The sequence below is a fragment of the Schistocerca nitens genome, chromosome 1 (assembly GCF_023898315.1).
Source record: "Schistocerca nitens isolate TAMUIC-IGC-003100 chromosome 1, iqSchNite1.1, whole genome shotgun sequence".
NCBI lineage: Eukaryota > Metazoa > Arthropoda > Insecta > Orthoptera > Acrididae > Schistocerca > Schistocerca nitens.
Genome location: NC_064614.1, coordinates 830,092,534 through 830,111,596, shown reverse-complemented (window position 1 = coordinate 830,111,596; position 19,063 = coordinate 830,092,534). Strand labels below are relative to the sequence as shown.

The 19,063-nt window shown below is 39.0% G+C and overlaps 1 protein-coding gene across 1 annotated transcript in view; it reads left to right on the top strand.

Annotated features, from left to right (window-relative positions):
* The window catches only part of LOC126262894 (ionotropic receptor 93a), a 317,492-nt gene extending 302,197 nt beyond the window's left edge, over positions 1-15,295 (top strand). The window contains exons 15-17 of the mRNA XM_049959792.1: positions 5,289-5,367; positions 14,458-14,615; positions 14,902-15,295. Of these exons, the coding sequence (XP_049815749.1) occupies positions 5,289-5,367; positions 14,458-14,615; positions 14,902-14,999 (335 nt within the window). The 3' untranslated portion in view covers positions 15,000-15,295. The remainder of the gene's footprint in view (positions 1-5,288; positions 5,368-14,457; positions 14,616-14,901) is intronic.
* Positions 15,296-19,063: the final 3,768 nt, after the last annotated feature.

The following is a 19,063-nucleotide window of genomic DNA, read 5'->3' as shown; positions in this document are numbered from 1 at the left end:
TTGTTGCTAACCATACAAAAGTTATCTAACATTGAACCACCCCCTGCAACTCATGGCTGCTTAATCAGATCTGGTTCAATGGATGCATATGCTGCTTGACAGCAGCTGGATCCATGAACATTAAACCAAGCACCCCCAATCCCCCCCAAATCAGTCATGTTTGAGGTTAGGTGACCTGATTAGGGGGTTGCAGAGAACAAAGTTCTGTTGCGTCTATGAAGTGCTTGAATTTTATACTATTGGTAGAAGGTTTTGGTTGCCTTTGTGTTTTCAACATATTCTTACATTACATTAGTGTGTGCCAACTCATACCACAACTCAATAGTCTAGATGACCTATTACAATTTTTTCAGCGTCCATTGACAGTGTTCCTGTGTCCTTGCTAATCCCAGTGCCCTGTTATATTTGTTGAGAAGAGGTACGTGTGGGGATGGGGATTGTGGCTTCTGAGTTCTATAATGAGGAGATAGCTCTGGATTATATGGCCGTTTGTCAGTTGTTGTTGCTTTGGTTGTTCCACATTGAATTAGTGAATCATTTGCTGTATTGTGGCATAATGTCCCCTCTTGCAGCACATAATAGTTAACAGTGACACTTATCACCAGTATGTTTGTGTTCATGCCAGTTAACTCTGATAACAGCAGTTTTCCCTGAACTGAGGTAAGCCTACATACGATTGAGCCTTTACACAGTGACAGGTGAAAGTTGAATGGCTTACCTGTTATCTTGTGATGTTAATGCACTAACAATTTCTTGAATAGCACTTCAGTGATGGTTCTGTAGGGAGGCCTTATTTTATGTTGTATTCCCACAAAAGGTTGAGTTTCCTACAGCAGAGAGAAGGGTAGTCACCATTTTTGTGTGTTTTCGTATTGTGTGGAAACAGACACACAATTTGATTTTTCCATCATTTTGTTACAGCTCATCTCATTTCAGTTTTTTTCTTCTTGTGTAAAATTGCAATAGTATAAATAATTTGTGGAGAACCCAAACCTTTTTTCTGAATCATGACCTATGCAGAGCATTTCAAAATGAATATTTGGGTTTTAAGGGTTCCTAGTGTTTATTACATGCAGCTTACACACTCCCTGGTGATACCGGACTCGAGAGTCCATTACTGCAGCAACGTATTTTTGCCATCTGTCCCTGTCTTGGGCTATTTCCTTCCATTCACCTTTAATACCTAGGCTTCTCAAATCAGCGTTCACATTATCCTCCCATCTATGCCTCGGTCTCCCCACAGGACATTTTCCCTCTAAGTGCCCTACCAGTAGTCTGCACGCTGCCCTGCCCTCATCCATTCGAGCTACGTGACCCGCCTATCGCAGCCTATGCGATTTAATAATATTTTGTTATGTCAGGGCTTGAATAGAATTTGTGAACCTCTTCGTTATGCAGTTTTTGTCACTGTCCGCTAATGTCATCCCTTTTTGCTCCGAAAATTTTCCTCAAAATTTTGTTTTCAAATACTCGAAATGGCTTTTCATTTTGCACAGTGAGAGACCAAGTCTCAGACCCATACAGCATGACTGGTAGAATAATAGTATTGTATATTCTAATCTTTAAATTCCTAGACAATATCCGTGATGAAAGTAATCTATCCAGTGAGAAGTAGCACGCATTTCCCACCCGTAATATCTTCTTCAGTTCAGATTCAATCTCATTTCTCAAAGTGATGTCCATGCCTAGATACTTAAATGTGTTCACTTTTTCAAACTGCATGTCTCCAACTCTTAACATTTCCTGGTCTACTGCTGTTGGCATTCTCGTAGTAACCAGGTATTTAGTTTTGTCTTCACTTATCCTTAGACTTTTATCTTCACTAGCCTTGATTAAGGCATTCACATTTGCTGTTACAGATTCTTTCCTATCGCTAATGATGTTTAGATCATCTGCATACCCTAATATCTTAATTTTCCATTTAACTCCACACCCTCTGAATTATCTGCTGCCATTCATACAATATATTCTAGGACTAAATTAAAAAGTAGCAGAGACAGGGCATCTCCCTGCTTAAGTCCGTTCTTTATTACAAATTCTTCTGACTACAATTTCCCCACGCGTACTCTACCTTTTGTGTTTTTCAAACTTGCTTCTATAAGTCTAACATACTTCTTTGGTATTCCAACTTCCAAAAGAATTCTGCACAATTTTGGTCACAATACTGAATCATATGCTTTTGTAAAATATATGAAAAGATTATGAACTGGTTTATTGTATTCCCATTTCTTTTCAAAAATTTGATGCAGGGTGAATATTTGATCTATAGTTGATCTGTTCCTCAGAAAGCCAGCTTGGTGATCCCCCACAATTTCATCTGCATATGGTGTAAGCCTGCTTAGCAGAATATTCGAGAAAATTTTTGAACATACTGGTAATAGCGATATCCCTCTATAATTACTACAATCCATTTTGTTGCCCTTCTTAAAAATTGGGATCAGAATCGACTCCTGCCACTCTTCAGGTACCATCTCTGAGTTCCATACTTAAGTTACCACTTTGTGAACTACTTCCACCAATTTCTGTCCCCCATTTTTAACTAATTCTGCAGTTATGCAATCTGATCTTGGTGCTTTATAGTTTTTCAGTTTGTTGATTGCATCTCTTACTTCCTTTAACGTTGGCTCAGGTATCTGGGGTTCTGCTGTATGTATTTTGTATGCCTGCTCATTTCCTACTTCCTGGTGTACATTTAATAGATGCTCAAAATACGCCCTCCACTTACTTAATATAGCACCGGGGTCTGTCAGTATTCCCCCGGCATCCCCTCGAAGTACATTTGTCCTAGCCTTGAACCCCTTCCTATACCAATTTATGTCTAGGTAAAGCCGGCCGAAGTGGCCGTGCGGTTAAAGGCGCTGCAGTCTGGAACCGCAAGACCGCTACGGTCGCAGGTTCGAATCCTGCCTCGGGCATGGATGTTTGTGATGTCCTTAGGTTTAACTAGTTCTAAGTTCTAGGGGACTAATGACCTCAGCAGTTGAGTCCCATAGTGCTCAGAGCCATTTTTTTTTATGTCTAGGTAAAGTTCCCTAATGTTTTTTGTTTTACTGTTTGTTTCCTTTTTTTTATTTGGTTGTTCAAATAATCCCTCTTCTTTGCCCGTAGCCTACGACCAACTTCCCTTCTCATGTTCAAGAACTCCTCTCGTTTTCTGTCTCCCATTCTATCCCAATCTAATTGCACTTTTCTCCTCTCCTCTACCAGTTTCTTGCATTTCTCATCAAACCATGGTTTCCTCTTGTTCTTCTTAATTGTACCTATTGTGACCTTCGCTGCCTCTTTGATATTATTCCTCACAGTGATCCACTGTTAATTTACATCCTCATATTGATCTTCGTGTGTCCTGAGAGCATCAAACCTATTTGAAATTTCTGTCATGTACCTTCTTCTAAAGTTTTCATCCTTTAGCTTGTCAGTGTCAAACCTAACAAGTTCTGCTTAGTGACACCTTGATGTTGCTGTAGATAGCCGTTGGTGAACTTTTGCAACTACAAGAAAATGATCAGAATCGCAGTCCGCTCACCTGAAAGTCCTAACATTTTCTATACTAGTGTGCCATCTCCGATCTACATGAACATGATCAATTTGGTTTCGGGTGTGTCCATCCGGAGAGACCCAAGTTGCTTTATGAATGTCCTTCCTGTTGAAATATGTGCTCTCAACAATCACGTCTTTTGAAACAGCAAAATTAACCACCCTGGTACCATTATCATTCAAAATGTTATGCAAAGTTTCTTTCCAAATTGTAGGCCGGAAAGCTTCCTCCTTCCCTATCTTCGCATTAAAATCACCTATGATTAATTTTGTATCGTACGAGGAGAAATAGGCAAGTTCTTCCCAAACCTTGATTAGTGTGCCTCGAATAATTTATGCAACAGTGCTGTTTCTAAAGTCAGGTAGAAGAGCTAGTAGTGGAGGCACATACAAATGAACTTTATGAACTCCCAAAGTTAAAAATTACATGGCATCAGATTGTGCTAAATATGGAGGTCATGCAAAATAAACTCTCATCCAGCCCCTTGTGGCCAATCCAGCAGCTGGGTACAATAGGGTACAATAGGGCATACTGAGTTATGCCATTGAGGCAGATGATCTAAACATCATTAGCGATAGGAAAGAATCTGTAACAGCTGCTATCATTTCATTTGTAGTCTCCACACAGATGTCATTGAAATTTCTAATTCATGATTAGCTTTCTGAAATGATTCCTTGGGGCTTCATATGAAAGTCTCGCTGATTCAACATTCTTCAGTCAATCTTGGTCATTTCATATTATTCGCTTTGCATGCAGGTATACTTGTTTGTATACTGTTTGAGTTGTAAGTTGATTGCAATAAGTGCTACAAAGCCTTAAAACCCATATATTCATTTTGCAATATCCGTGATGAAAGTAATCTATCCAGTGAGAAGTAGCACGCATTTCCCACCCGTAATATCTTCTTCAGTTCAGATTCAATCTCATTTCTCAAAGTGATGTCCATGCCTAGATACTTAAATGTGTTCACTTTTTCAAACTGCATGTCTCCAACTCTTAACATTTCCTGGTCTACTGCTGTTGGCATTCTCGTAGTAACCAGGTATTTAGTTTTGTCTTCACTTATCCTTAGACTTTTATCTTCACTAGCCTTGATTAAGGCATTCACATTTGCTGGGAGGAAAAAAAAAAAAAAAAAAACTTTTGTGGTCCAGCTTCTTCCAACTGAGGAAAGAGACATAGTTCCTGTGCATCAAGATAAGAAACACCAGTTACTGTTGCTTCACCAAGAAAGAAAGGCCTGTAAACTTTCTGCAGGACATTGTCCTTCATTTAACAACCTTTGTCATCTGTAATGTAAATAACAAAAAACAATTATGGATGGTGCTGAATAAAGCAGCACCTCCAGTAAGTATTATGTAGATGTTATCTAAAAGCTACTTATATATTTTTGTCTTATATTTTTGATAGTCCTTAACCCTTAGAATCTAATTATTTTCAATAATAAAATTCATTTTCCTGTTTCATACGACCAAAAATAAAACTTGTAAAATTTACATTCTAATTGTATCTTTTGCCAGAAACAGGGGAGGGGGGGGGGGGGGGGCACTACAGTTTCAGTATGTGTGTAAAGCACTTCTGCGTTGGAGTTTTAAAGATTAATGTACAAGAAAAATCTGTAGCTAGAAATTGCTCACTGAACATTTGTGTCTCTATAAAAGAAATACCTTCTTTTCATGAAATTTCAAAGATTTTCCTAATTATTTGTGTCTTTATGTCTTAAAATAAAACTGAATATTTTCTCTTGTAGGTGATGAAAATTTTGTTGAAGAAGAAGTTGCTATGATTCTACCAAAGGACAGTCCATACTTAGAGATGATAAATGAAGAGTGAGTAATAAATATGCATACCTTCATTGAGTGCTTCCTTTTCTTCCTGTCTCAAATAATTTATGTCACAGAAGTCTAAGAGCATATTTCATATTTCAAACAGAACAATTTTATGGTAACAAAAAATATATTAGGTGGACAGCACTATGCCTCACTTTGCCTGTTTACAAAGTATTAATTTCTTGTTATACATTTTAAAAACAAAGTGCAGCAGTACACTAAGTGGGCATCAACTTCATTTGAAGCATGGAATGAGCTCATGTTGCCAAGATTGGTTGAGATATGATGTATGACTTTATTTCAGAACCTGTCTTTGCAGTGTCCTCAGCTTGTTTAGGAAAACCACAGGATATCTCAACCAGGATGTCTGAAATGTAATTTTAATTATGACTTCTTCAAATGCAAGTCCAGCTTGTTAACCACTGAACCTCTGCACTTGGTCAGGGTGTTATAGGAAGAAAATCTATACATATATAAATTTAAGTCTGCTGCTGTGGTTCTGTCTGTATTTTTGGGATAATCTCAGCTTTGTTTATATAATTTATAAATATTTCAGTCAAAGTGGCTTAATTATGATGAGTTACAGTCCGAGCTGCTGTTTAAATGTTGCCAGAGCCTCCTAATGGTGAATGGCAGAACTCGAAATCACAGTAGCTTGCACGGCCTGGTCCTACAGTCCGGCAGCCTTTGTGTATCTCCTGTGCCAGTAGAGTGCTCCAGCCACCATGTTGTGGCAGAGGATGCTCCATACCAATGTTACATGGCAGATGGTGCTCCATGGCAGAAAATGTTGCATACCTTTGTTGCTGTGGCAGGGGGTGCCTCACATCAGTGCTGTGGCGAAGAGAGCTTTGAGCAGTAGCAGAGGGTGTTTTGCAGTTTGTGCCAAACTGGCACTAGAAATAATGCATGGTGCAGGGTGCTGAGTAGAGACAGAGGATGTTTTGTACTGACGTTGCAGTGCAGGGAGTACTTTACACCAATTTTATGTGGCAGAGGATGAACTGTACCAATGCCGTGTGGCAGAAGGTGTTTCATACCAATGTTGCATGGCAGTGAGTGCTTTATACCAATGCTGCATGGCAGAGGGTACTTTGTGGTAATGTGTGGCAGAGGGTGCTTCATACCAATGTTATCTGGCAGAGACTGCAACCCATTAGTGCTGCATGGCAGTGAGTGCTCCATGCCAGTGTTGTGTAGCAGAATGGTTTACGCAGATGTTATGTGGCAAACGCTGTTTTTTAGCTTGTGCTGGATTGGCACTGGAAATGTTGTAAGGCACAAGGTGTTTCATACCAATGTTTTGTGACAGATGGTGTTTTGCAACAATGTCACATGGCAGAGATCGCTTTGTGTCAGTGTTATGTGGCTGAGGGTGCTTCATACCAGTGTTGCAGCATGGTAGAGGATGCTTCATACTGATGTTTCATGGCAGAAGGTATTTTGTACCAATGTTACATAGTTAAGGATGCTTCTGCCAATGTTGCATGCCAGAAGGTGCTCCATACGAATGTTAAATGACAGTGGATGTCTCATACCAATGCTACATCTCAGAAGGTGTTTTGTACTGATGTTGTATGGCAGAGGGTGCTTTGTACCTGTGTCGCATGTCAGCAATGTTGTAGCAATGTTTCGCACAGTGCTTCATATCAGTGGTGTGTGGCAGAAGCTGCAACCTACCGATGATGTAGAGCAGCAGGTGCTTTATACAAATGTTGTGAAGCAGAGTGCTTCATACCAATTTTTTTTTTTTATGGTGCTGGAAATGTGCATGGTGCAGCATGCTTCCTATCAATGTTTCATGACAGAGAGTGTTTCATATCAATGTTGCATGGCAGAGGGTGCTTTCTAACAATGTTGTGTGGCAGAGGAAGCTTTATAGTAACATTGTGTGACAGAAGGTACTTCATATTGATGTTGTGTGGCTAAAGATCCACTATAACATTGTTGTGTAGCAGAGGGTGCCCCATACTAATGTTGCATAGGAGAGGGTGTTTTTACCCATGTTGCAGGGCTGAGGGTATTTCTTAGCCTCCACCGGACTGGTGCTGCAAATGTTATATGACTGAGGGTGCTTTGTGCCAGTGCCACATGACAGATGCTGTTTTATTCTAATGTTGCATGGCAGAGAGTGCTTTGTACCAATTTTACATGGCAGAGGGTGCTTTATCCCAATCTTGCATGGCAAAGGGTGCTTTGTAGCTCATGCCAAACAGATGCTTGAGTTGGGTTGCTGGCTTCAGTTATATGAAAGTGAAGTTAGTCAGCTACCTAACGGTAGTCTCTGTATTTTAATCATAACATTACACAGTGGCCCATAAACAAATATACTGATATGCCAGACAAATTATCCAGCTGTAGATACTTAGTGCTACTTGTACAAAGCTGGGGTGGGTAACTACTGGATATAAAAAATGAGAATGAACGTAAAGTCAGACATATGTTATTTATCTGAGTAAAAACAAAGACTGTAATATGTTTAAGCTATTGTTAATTTCCCATCTTCATCATGTATAATTCTAATCTGCTTTATGAGATGGACTACATTCCAGTCACCAAGATAATATTAGAAATCATAATGTAAATATTATGTGGAATATGAAAACTGCTTGCTTATGAGTTACTACATGGAGAAAAAAAGTCTACATCTATAATTTGCACACTACTATGAAGTGCATGACAGAGGGTACATCCCATTGTACCAGTTATTAGAGTTTCTTCCTATTCCATTCACATAAGGAGTGGGGGAAGAATGACTGTTAAGATGCCTCTGTGCATGCTGTAATTATTCTGATCTTGTCTTCATGATCCCTATGTGTAATATATTCTTGGAACCATCATTTAAACCTGGTTCTTGAAACTTTGTAAGTAGGCTTTCTCAGGATAGTTTATGTCTATCTTCAAGTGACTGCCAGTTCAGCTTCTTCAGCATCTCTGTGACAGTCTACGATGGGTCTGTGACCATTCTTGCTGTCTTTCTGTGTATAAATATTCAGTATTCCCTGTTAGTTCTATGTGGTATATGTCCCACAGACTTGACCAATATACTAAAATGGGTCACATGAGCGATTTGTAAGCAACCTCTTTGAGGACTGATTGCACTTCCCCAATATATTGCCAATAATTCGGAGTGTACCATGTGCTTTGCCCACAACTGAGCCTAAGTGATCATTCCATTTCATATCCCTACAAAGTGTTGCACCCGTGTATTTGTACGTAGTTGGCAGAGTCCTACTGTGACTCACTAATATTATACTCATAGGATACAAATTTTTATTTATTTATTTATTTATTTATTTTTTTTTTTCATTTTGTGAAGGGCACAGTTTTACATTCCTGAACATTTAAAGCAAGTTACCAATCTTTGTACCACTTTGAAACCTTATCAAGAACTGATTGAAGAGTCACATTTGATTGAATATTTATGCAACTTCTTTCAGATAGGAAATGGAGCAGGATGGACAAAAAATTGAAAGAAAAACAACCCTCTGTGGATATCTTGGTATATCCTAAGACTGCTGAAATGTGCTGAAATATAATCCTTTCTTTCTGGTGTCCTTTATTCAGTCACTGCAGATATGGTACTTCTCCAAGTTCACACAAAACGAACCATGCACATATATAAGCTGTTGTTATGATGGGTCACCACTCTCAAAGGCATTCTGAAGCTCAGCTCCCCCTTCCCACTTGGGAAGAAATCCATTGTAACCCTTCTGTTTGGATCTATAGTCTAATTGATGTAAATAGATCCCCAGCACTGTTGCCAGTTTTCAACTGGAAAGTGGTAATGGCTGCATGCAAAAACAGTAGCCATCTACTGAGGCATTGCCATAGAGCCCTTTACAAAATCACATTATGTTTTGGTTGAGGTAGGCCCATAAGGCTTCTGTGCCCAGCTCATTGCAACAGTAAGATTGTAATTTTTCTTTCATATTACTTTTGATACTTAACTCTGATGTCAGATACCAGTTTGTTTATTTATTGGTTGATATCAACCATGTTCATATTGTTTTTTCTTTCCACTTAGACTAAAGTCTCCATTATATTCCTACGTATTGACAAAATTTGTAGGTTTTATCATAGAAGAATCAGACTTGTTTACAGAATAAGAACAATATGACTGGAAAAATACAAAAACTGGTCTATAAAACCTAAAAACCTCAGAGGATTTATTTGTTTAGTTATTATTATTATTATTGAGAAGAATTGCTGGACATCTAAATAATGCTCCACAGAACAGACATTTAGAGGACAGAGGACAACACACAGGTGTGTTTCCACTGTGTATGCCCCAGACAAGTTATATGCTACCACAGAGAAATAAAATGAGTGTTTGATGATTACTACACTGCCAGACATAACCTCACAACAGTTCTATTTATGTCAGTCAAATGCAGACAGTTATAGCTGTCCTATGGGACAAAGCCCATCATTATACCCATCAAGGTCACACTCTAGTGTGTCATAGCTGTTTTCTGTTACTGTACAGGGGTACCAGCCACTTGCCTAGCCACTTAATTCATGAAAACTAAATGAGGCAACCATCTGTGGAGGTGAGACTACCACAGACAGACCTCCAGGGATAACTGTTACCAAGATGTTAGGAAATTTCATTGACATCATCATCAATGGCCAACCTGCCTGGGTGTTATTTGACTCTAGGGCTTCCTTTTCTGTAGTGTTGAATGCTTGTCATCACCAGCTCCAAAAGACTGTATTCTGAGGTACAAAGGAGATTGTGCTGAAGACCACAAATGGTAAATACATACAAGAACATGTATTGTAAGAATAACTATTAATGGCAGAACACAGACCATTGAACTTGTCGTTTTAGCAGTATAAGGTCCTAATGTTATTCTCAGATAGGACATCTTGCAAGCATCACAAGCAGTCATAGACTGTGAAAGATCAGAGCTCCAAATTGCAAAGCTATTCCAACAAGCACACATAACAAAGATTGTTCTGGGTTGTTGTTTCCCATTTTCATCCTACCACCCTCAATGAGGTGACTTCCAGTGATTATCTAGATGCTTATCTAAAATGTGAAGCTTTTGTTGATTGAAAAAAGCCTCACAAAAGAAATCTATGTATCAATGATGTTCATAAGCATTGTTTGTGGTCAAGGAGAATTTCAGGTCACTAAATATCACAAACAGCCATAATTCATCACCAAAGTTGTATACATTGGAACAGCTGAACAAGTTCAGGATAGGCAGCCCAGTGCCATTGACCAAGAATCATGCTCCACTACCACTGGAGACAAAGCAGTGGAGGAAGCTACTGTTGAAATGTCAATAAGGTCTGGCATAACCAAGGAACAATGTCAGTGAGTGTTAACCACTTCGCAACAATTTTTGAGTGATTTCAGATTCAGAGTGGTGAGAAGAAAGACCAAGCAGCTAATGCTAATACACTGCATCAATGCTGGGGATCATCCACCGATTAGCCAGTGCTTGTATAGGGTGTCACTGGAATGATGCGTAGTTTGAGAGGAAGTGAAGATGCTGCTGGATGACAAACTTGAATACTCAGATTGTCCTTGATCCTCTCCTGTGGTCCTTGTGAATGAAGATGATGACACATGGTGTTTCTGGAGTGACTAATTCCTGACTGCCTCTACAAGCTCAAGTTTATGCTGTTTGGACTATGTAATGCTCCAGCCAACTTTGAGAGTATGATGGACAACCTGCTTCAACACCTTAAATAGATGATGTGTCTTTGCTGTTTCAATGATTTTTTTTTTCTTTTTTTCTGACTCCTTGAAATATTTGTGATATGAAAAGTTTTCTTGGAATGTCATCGTACTACCAGTGACTCACAAAGGGCTTCTGTACCAAGGCATATCCCTTGCAAGAAGTAAGACAGGGAGACACAAAACTTTCCTGGAATGATGTTCAAGAAAGATCTTTCCTTGTCCTTAAGGAGACGCCATCATTTTCTCCAGTCCAGCAGAATATGACAAGTATGCCGAGACAGAACTTAAAAATGAAGATAGTAGTTATGGGATGGGCATAGTTCTACTACAAATTCAGGAAGGTGCTGAAAATGTGATAGTATATGTTTCCAGAGTAATCTTCAACTACAAGGTGAACTACTCTATGACTGAGAAAGACTGCCCTGCAATTTTTTGGGCCATCAACAAGTTCCAGCTGCATTTATTTGGCAAAACATTCACTGCTCCGGTGGACCACAATTCTCTACGCTGGCTGACTAGCCTGATGGATCTGCTGAGTTGATTTTCAGTATCGTCACTGAGGCTTCAGAATTATGATGTGACAGTGGTATACAAAAGGGATGCAAACACAAGGTTACTGACTGCATTTCAGGGATTCCTATTGGTAGAACACACCAGTATGGACCAAAATACCACTCATCATTGCTTAAATGACATTGCTGCTGAACAGAGGGAAGATCTGGCATTGGTAAGAACCATGGAAGCCCGGAAGAATGAGGAACTGACCAAAGGAGAATTCTGCTTATTAAACAAAGCACTATATTAGAGGGACTATGATTCAATGGTGCGGAAAAGGTTGCTAGTCATTCCAGCTCATCTATGGCTAGCTATCCTGAAGTATTTCCATGATGCTTCAACATCTGGTCACTTGGGATTCTTGAAGACTGTAGACAGAATCAGACACAAGTACCACTGGTCAGGTCTCTACTGAACCGTTAGATGCTATGTGAGCCACTGTAAGGAGTGCTAGTGATGGAAGCATGCAGCACTATTACCTGTGGAGCATCTGATACCATTCTATTGAATTGCAATAGATCTCTTGTGTACGTTCAATAAATGGGAATTGGGATAATAGTCTTTGCTGACTACCTTACCCAATTCATTGTCACCAAAGCTGTGCAGACTGTCAAAGCTACAGAAATTGCAATGTTCCTTGTACAAAACATAATTTTTAAGTATGGAGCACCCTGAGTGATGAGCTCTTCTTGTAGAAAACTTTCCCAGTTGAGGCTAGTACAAGAGGTAACTTCACATTGTGAAATCAGCCACAGAATGATAACTGCCTACCACCCATAGACAAATGGCCTCACAGAAAGCTTTAATAATATGTTGGCAGATATACTCTCAATGTATGTTGATGATATCAAACAGAGAGATTGGGATACAGTACTGCCCATCGTGACACTTGGATGTAATACAAAAAGCAAGGCACTATAGGCTTCACACCATCCTTTCTTCTTCAGGGTTGAGAGGCTGAAATGACAATGAATGCACTATACTTGTTTGAGGGGGGGGGGGGGGGTTGATACTCAGAATGTCTATGTGGAAGTCACCACCAGGACCAAAGAAGCGAGAGAGATAGATGTCATATGGAACTTTTGTGCACAGGAGAAGGACCAAAAAGTGCTGTAATGCCAATCACCAACCAGTAGAGACCAGAAATAAGCTCCATATACTCGCTTTAAATATGCCAAGGAGTCCTGTTACATCATCTCTGAGATTGCTGTCTTTGTGTACCTGTAGACATGATCGTGTGTCTCCACCACAGTCCACTCATCACCTGAGTCTATTGTTAGGCACTGATGGATTAGACTCACCCAGAAAGGAGAGCAAGTACATGAGTCTGCGCATATGACCGCAGACACGCAGTATTCCTGCTACATATGCAACCTTTTTGAAGAAATTTCCACCATTAGACTGTAAATTGCTATTCATTTCTTTCACACAATCATGATTTCAGTTTTATAACCATTTTCAAGTGCAAGTTGAAATGTTACAAAATGTCTGATCTGATTAAACTGCAACCTGAACATTAGACCTACAATAGCTCTGTTTCTGATCTCTACCAAACAGTGAGATACAGCCCAGGAGATTTTGTATGGATTTTTATGCTTTGTAGTAAGTGGGACTGTCAGATAAGTTACTGAAGTGTTACTGTGGGCCATATCATATCCTTCGTGTCTTGTCTGATATCACATACAAAGTAGAGGATTGTAAACTTTCATCAAAAAGACAAAAGCATAGCAACATTGCCCATGTCCTCTGTAAAAAGCCCTACTGCAGTCCTGATGCACAAATCAACAATGGGGACTTCTCAACCAAGGCAACTGAAGACCTGCTTGAAGATTGCGATGTTTCAATGGGAGAGGCTACCTTTGATGCTTGTCATAATGAAGAGGATGTGACAACATGACCAGAACACGAAGATCCAGTAGTGCTGCCATAGAAAGAACCATTGACAATATCTATGTCCAGGGTGCTGTAGATGGCTCCAATAAGGACTTCTGAAGAAACAGATCACTGTTTCTCCTTGAGAGTGAACAATGTTGTGACCTGTGCTACATGCGGTGTGGCATCACTGGCTGGCATGCTACAAGTCACCAGTTCAAGTCCAACCACCAGCCATCGTTTGTTACTTAGTATTTATAATTTCAAGAAGATTCTCAAAATGTCTTATTTTTATGTATTCTTGAATATTAAAATTTGTACAAATATGAACACACTCCATGCAGGAGTTCAGTTCTCTTTCTAACTGCAAGTGGGTGTTCATAATAAACATGCTTTCCGTGTTATGTTTTGTACTTCACTGACGACCATGCTTTTGGACTTGGACGTGATTGTGATGTGACAATACTGAATGGAAGGTTTGAATCTGTTGATTGGCTTGACTCTCATAAATGTGCACTGCACAATGGTATGCAGTACATTTTAACTGTCAGATGACTACCAAAACAAAAAAGTTGTAATAGTGATTGATTATTAACCAGAATCTGTCCATGGTTTTTTAAGAAGGAAAGTAGTGAGATCTCAGTTATCGACCCACATTTATTTCTGTTAAAAACCAAACTCTTGGTATATATGACTTTCAACATTACAGTGTACCAATATATTTTTCTTTCATAATCTGTCATACTCATGCTGATGTCTCTAATTCACTGCCTTGGGAAACTGATTAGTTGTTTTTCAGGAACTCAGGTTATCTGAATTCTTCAGTCTAATACAGAAGATTATTATATGATTTAAATTTTAAGAAAACTTTAACAAACAATTAATCTGCAGTCTTGTTTTCAATTTTATTAATGTTTAACAGAAAATAAACATCAATACACATAACTAGTATTCTTTAAGTATTGCAGGATAAGGCGGATAAAGCAATCAGGTCTTATTGAAAAGTGGGAGGCTGACAGCAGACTCTCTGGGGATCGCTGTACACAAATAGCATCTGCGTCTGATGTTTCCAACCACAAAGTCAACATGGCTGACATGCAAGGATGCTTCTTTGTACTTTTACTTGGTAAGAAGCTGAATTACATACATCTAGTTTCTTATATGTAAATCACAGGTAAAAAACAAGTCCACCAATGGCATTATTTTACAGCAAACTACGATGAATACTGCATATAACGTACACTTTTTATATTTTTATTTGTACAGATGCAGTCCTATTCTATCTCCTTACAGTACTTTAAAAAATATTAAATGGATGTTCTATGCAAGTATGTTGCCCAGTACCACATTAAAACATTTTATAATTTTTAATATTAAATTATGTTACAACCTGCACTTTATTTATGATACAGGAACTGCAGCAGCATCCATAACAATAACTATGGAACACATATTCCACTTGTATACAAAATCAAGAGAAAGAAGACTGGTCAAACCATTTATCATCTGATTGTGATTGAATATCACTAACATTACACACAGAAAGTAAAGTACTTAACATCACACAGAGAAAATAAGTTACTTCTGTAAATTGTATATGTTCCACATTCATAGTGATGAAAATCATGATTTCCTGTCAGAAAGGTCACAGTTAATAGTACCTGACAGAAAGTCATAGAAAGAAACAAGTGATATCTGGGTATTTCCCAAGTAAGAGTTATATGCCCTCCTGCAGTTTCTGATCTGATGTATGAGGGCTATTCAGAAAGTAGGGAACGTTTTGGCATTAAAATAAAAAAAAAAAGGTACAAGAAATACATTTTATTATATACATATGAAAGAGTGACTGACATACTACTTTTCCACATACTCACCAAACACAGTGAGGCACTTATCATAGTGGTGGACAAGCTTTGAAAGACCTTCGTCGTAAAATTCTGCTGCCTGAGACTTCAGCCAGTGAGTCACACCCACCTGGAGTTCCGCGTCATCAAAGCACTGTGCTGCAAGTCAGTTCTTCATCTTGGGAAACAAGCGGAAGTTGCTTGGTGCAAGATCAGGGCTGTAGGGTGGATGAGGGAAAATTTCCCATTTGAATGAAGTAAGGAGTTCTTTAGTGTGGTTTGCCATGTGAGGTCGGGCATTGTCGTGCAAAAACAAAATTTTGGATGTCAGCTTTACCCAGTGTTTGTTTTGAACTGCTCTTCTAAGGATGTGCATAGCTTGACAGCACTGGGCATAATTTATGGTTGCTCCATGTTTGAGAAAATTAATAAGAAGCACACCTTGCCTATTCTGAAACACTGTCAGCATCAGCTTCCTTGCTGACAAGGTTTGCAAACATTTTCTTGGTTTTTGGGGGGACCTTGTATGCCCCCACTCCATGGACTGTAATTTTGTTTCGCAATTGATGTGTTTCACCCAAGTCTCATCAACGGTTACTATTCGATCCAGTAATGAATCACCATGTTTGTGGTAGGCCTCCAGAAATGTCAATGTTGCTCCCATTTGCTGTTCTTTATGGTGCTCTGTAATCATTTTGGGCACCCATCGTGCACAAAATTTGCGGTAGCCTAGCTTTTGAGTGACAATTTCAAACAAAAAAGTCCATGAAACTTGTGGAAAAGAAAGCAAAAGCTCCGTTATTGTGAAGTGACAGTTATCATGAATCAAACAATAGAAAATCCAGGATGGAATGTAACAATACAAGAGAAGGAAAGTGGCTACTCACCATATAGTGGAGATGCTGAGCTGCGATAGGCACAATAAAAAGATTCACACAATCATAGCTTTCAGCCATTAAGGCCTTTGTCAGCAGTGGACACACATACACACACGCACACATACAGTCACGCAAGCACAACTTGCACACACATCTGCAGTCTAAGAGAGCTGAAACTACACTGTGTATGCGTGTCTACTGCTGACAAAGGCATTAATGGCCGAAAGCTATGATTGTGTGAATCTTTTTATTGTGCATATCGTGGCTCAGCATCTCCGCTATATGGTCAGTAGCGGTTTTCACGAATCGTTTCATCAACTTTAGCAACAAGATCGTCAGTCAGAATGCTCGGGTGTCCATTCTTCTCTTCATCATGAACTTTGGTTCAACCATTTTTAAACCAAATGCACCATTTTCAGACAGAACATTTGCTCATTACATTGCTCTGTACACTTTGCACAGTTCACGGTAAATTTCTATAGGTTTTAGGTTTTTTGCCAACAAAAACCATATCACAGACCGCACCTCACAACTGGCAGGATTTTCGATTGCAGGGCACATTTCAAATTCGAATATCGAAAAAAACCAGATGGACAGAGACGTTCCCGCTGTCATGGATGGATTCCGACTGAGATGCCAAGCATGCACATGCCAAAATATACGTCATCAGCGCGCACCTAGTGGCATCAGATGGATATGTTCCCTACTTTCTGAATAGCCCTTTACATAAATGATTTAGGTGACAGTCTGAGCAGTCCTCTTGGACTGTTTGCAGACAATATTGACATTTGTTACCTTTTAATCGTCAGAAGGTCAAAACCAGTTGTAAAATGATTTAGACAAGATATCTGCATAGTATGAAGTGTGGCAATTGACTCAAAATAATAAAAAGTGTGAAATAATCCAGATGAATACTAAAAGGAATCTGCTAAATTTTGATTACACAATAAATCACACAAATCTAAAGGTTGTCCGTTCAACTAAATATGAGGGTGGTTTGAAAAGTTCTCGGAATCACTACGAGAGGTCAGCACTAGGGCAACGAGTTGTTCATGTGATATTCATTGGACTGTTCACTGTAAACATGTGCCATATCAGTGCTCTTGGAAGAGAGCAGTGGCGGTGATGTGGCTCTGTTGTTGATTCCACGTAGTGATTTGCGAAGATGGAAAAAATCAAGATTCGAGCAGTGTAAGCAAAGGACATTCATGTCGATTTCCAGAATACATTGGGGAGTCTACTCCTTCATATTCAACTGTTGCCAAGTGGACAAATGAATTTAAATTTGGCCAGGAGAGCTTAGATGATAATCTGCACAGTGGTCGGCCAAGATGTCTCACTACTCCATAAATCATTGCAAAAGTGCACAAAATGGTCATGGAGGATCACCGATCAAAAGTGTGTGAAATTGCTCATGCTTGCTAGGTGTCATCTGAAAGGGTATATAACATTTTAACTGAAGAATTAAAAATGAAAAAAAATATCTACAAGATGAATGCCATGACTCTCAACGCTGATTCAGAAAGTGTGCCGATGCCATGGCAAAATTACACGAACTAAGGTATGAATTGTTGCCACACCTGCCTTATTCACTTGATATGGCTCCATCAGACTTCTATCTCTTCCCAAATTTGAAAATTTTTCTTGATGGACGAAGGTTCACTTCAAACGAAGAATTGATAGCCGGAGTTGACAACTATTTTGCAGGCCTGCAGGAAACTCATTTTCGAGATGGGATCAATGCACAGGAACATCATTGGACCAAGTGCATTAATCTACAAGGAGACTAAATTTAAAAATAAAAAAACTTTCTTTGATGAAGGTACTTTTTTTCTATCCTGTTCCAAGAACTTTTCAAACCACTCTTGTACTTAGGGATTACAGTTATGAATAACTTTCATTGAAAAAATCACATAGATAATGTTGTGGGGAAATCAAACCAGAAGCTGTGTTTCATTGGCAGAATGCTTAGAAGATGCAACAGGTCTACTCAAAAGACTGCCTACCAACACTTGTCCAACATCTTCTAGAGTATTGCTGTGCGGTATGGGATCCACATCAGAGAGGATTGATAGGGGACATTGAAAAAGATCAAAGGATGTCAGCTTGTTGTGTATTATTGTGAAGCGTGCGAGAGAGTGTCACAGATATCTTACATGATTTGGGGTTGGCAGTCATTAAAACAAAGGTGTATCTTGTTTCAGCAAGATCTTTTCACAGAATTTGAATCACCAACTTTCTCCTCTGAATGTGAAATACTCTGTTGGCACCCACCTCCATGGGAAGAAATGATCATTACAATAAAATGAGAGAAATCTGAGCCCATACGAAAAGATTTTAAGCATTCATTTTTACTGAGGGCTTTTCATGAGGGGAATGGTACAGAAAAAACTTAACAGTTGTTCGATGAACTCTCTGCCAGGCACTTAATTGTGATTTGCAGAGTAATCATATCTGAAATAACCCAAGCCATGGTGTAAATAATTACAAATAGCTCTATTTTCTCTATTCTAATGTGAACGATGATCTGCGTGAATATCAACAAAGAAAAAGTGAAAGTGGAATAACAAAAATTTAAATGTTAATTGTGTTAGACTGTAGAGTTCAAAGTCAAAGAGAATAAGTGAATCAGAGCATCACCATACCAGAAAACTAGATGTACAGCATAGTTTACAACTGCAGATCTCATTTCATCATGCTACATTGTCTTTTGTATCAAATGTTTATGGTGTCACAAGTCAACATTTAAAATGTGTTGTGACAGTGAATGATCATGAAACAAATTATTGCTAAGGAAATTCACATGTGTAACACCTTGTAATTGTTGTAATTGACCATAATAGATTTGGCTT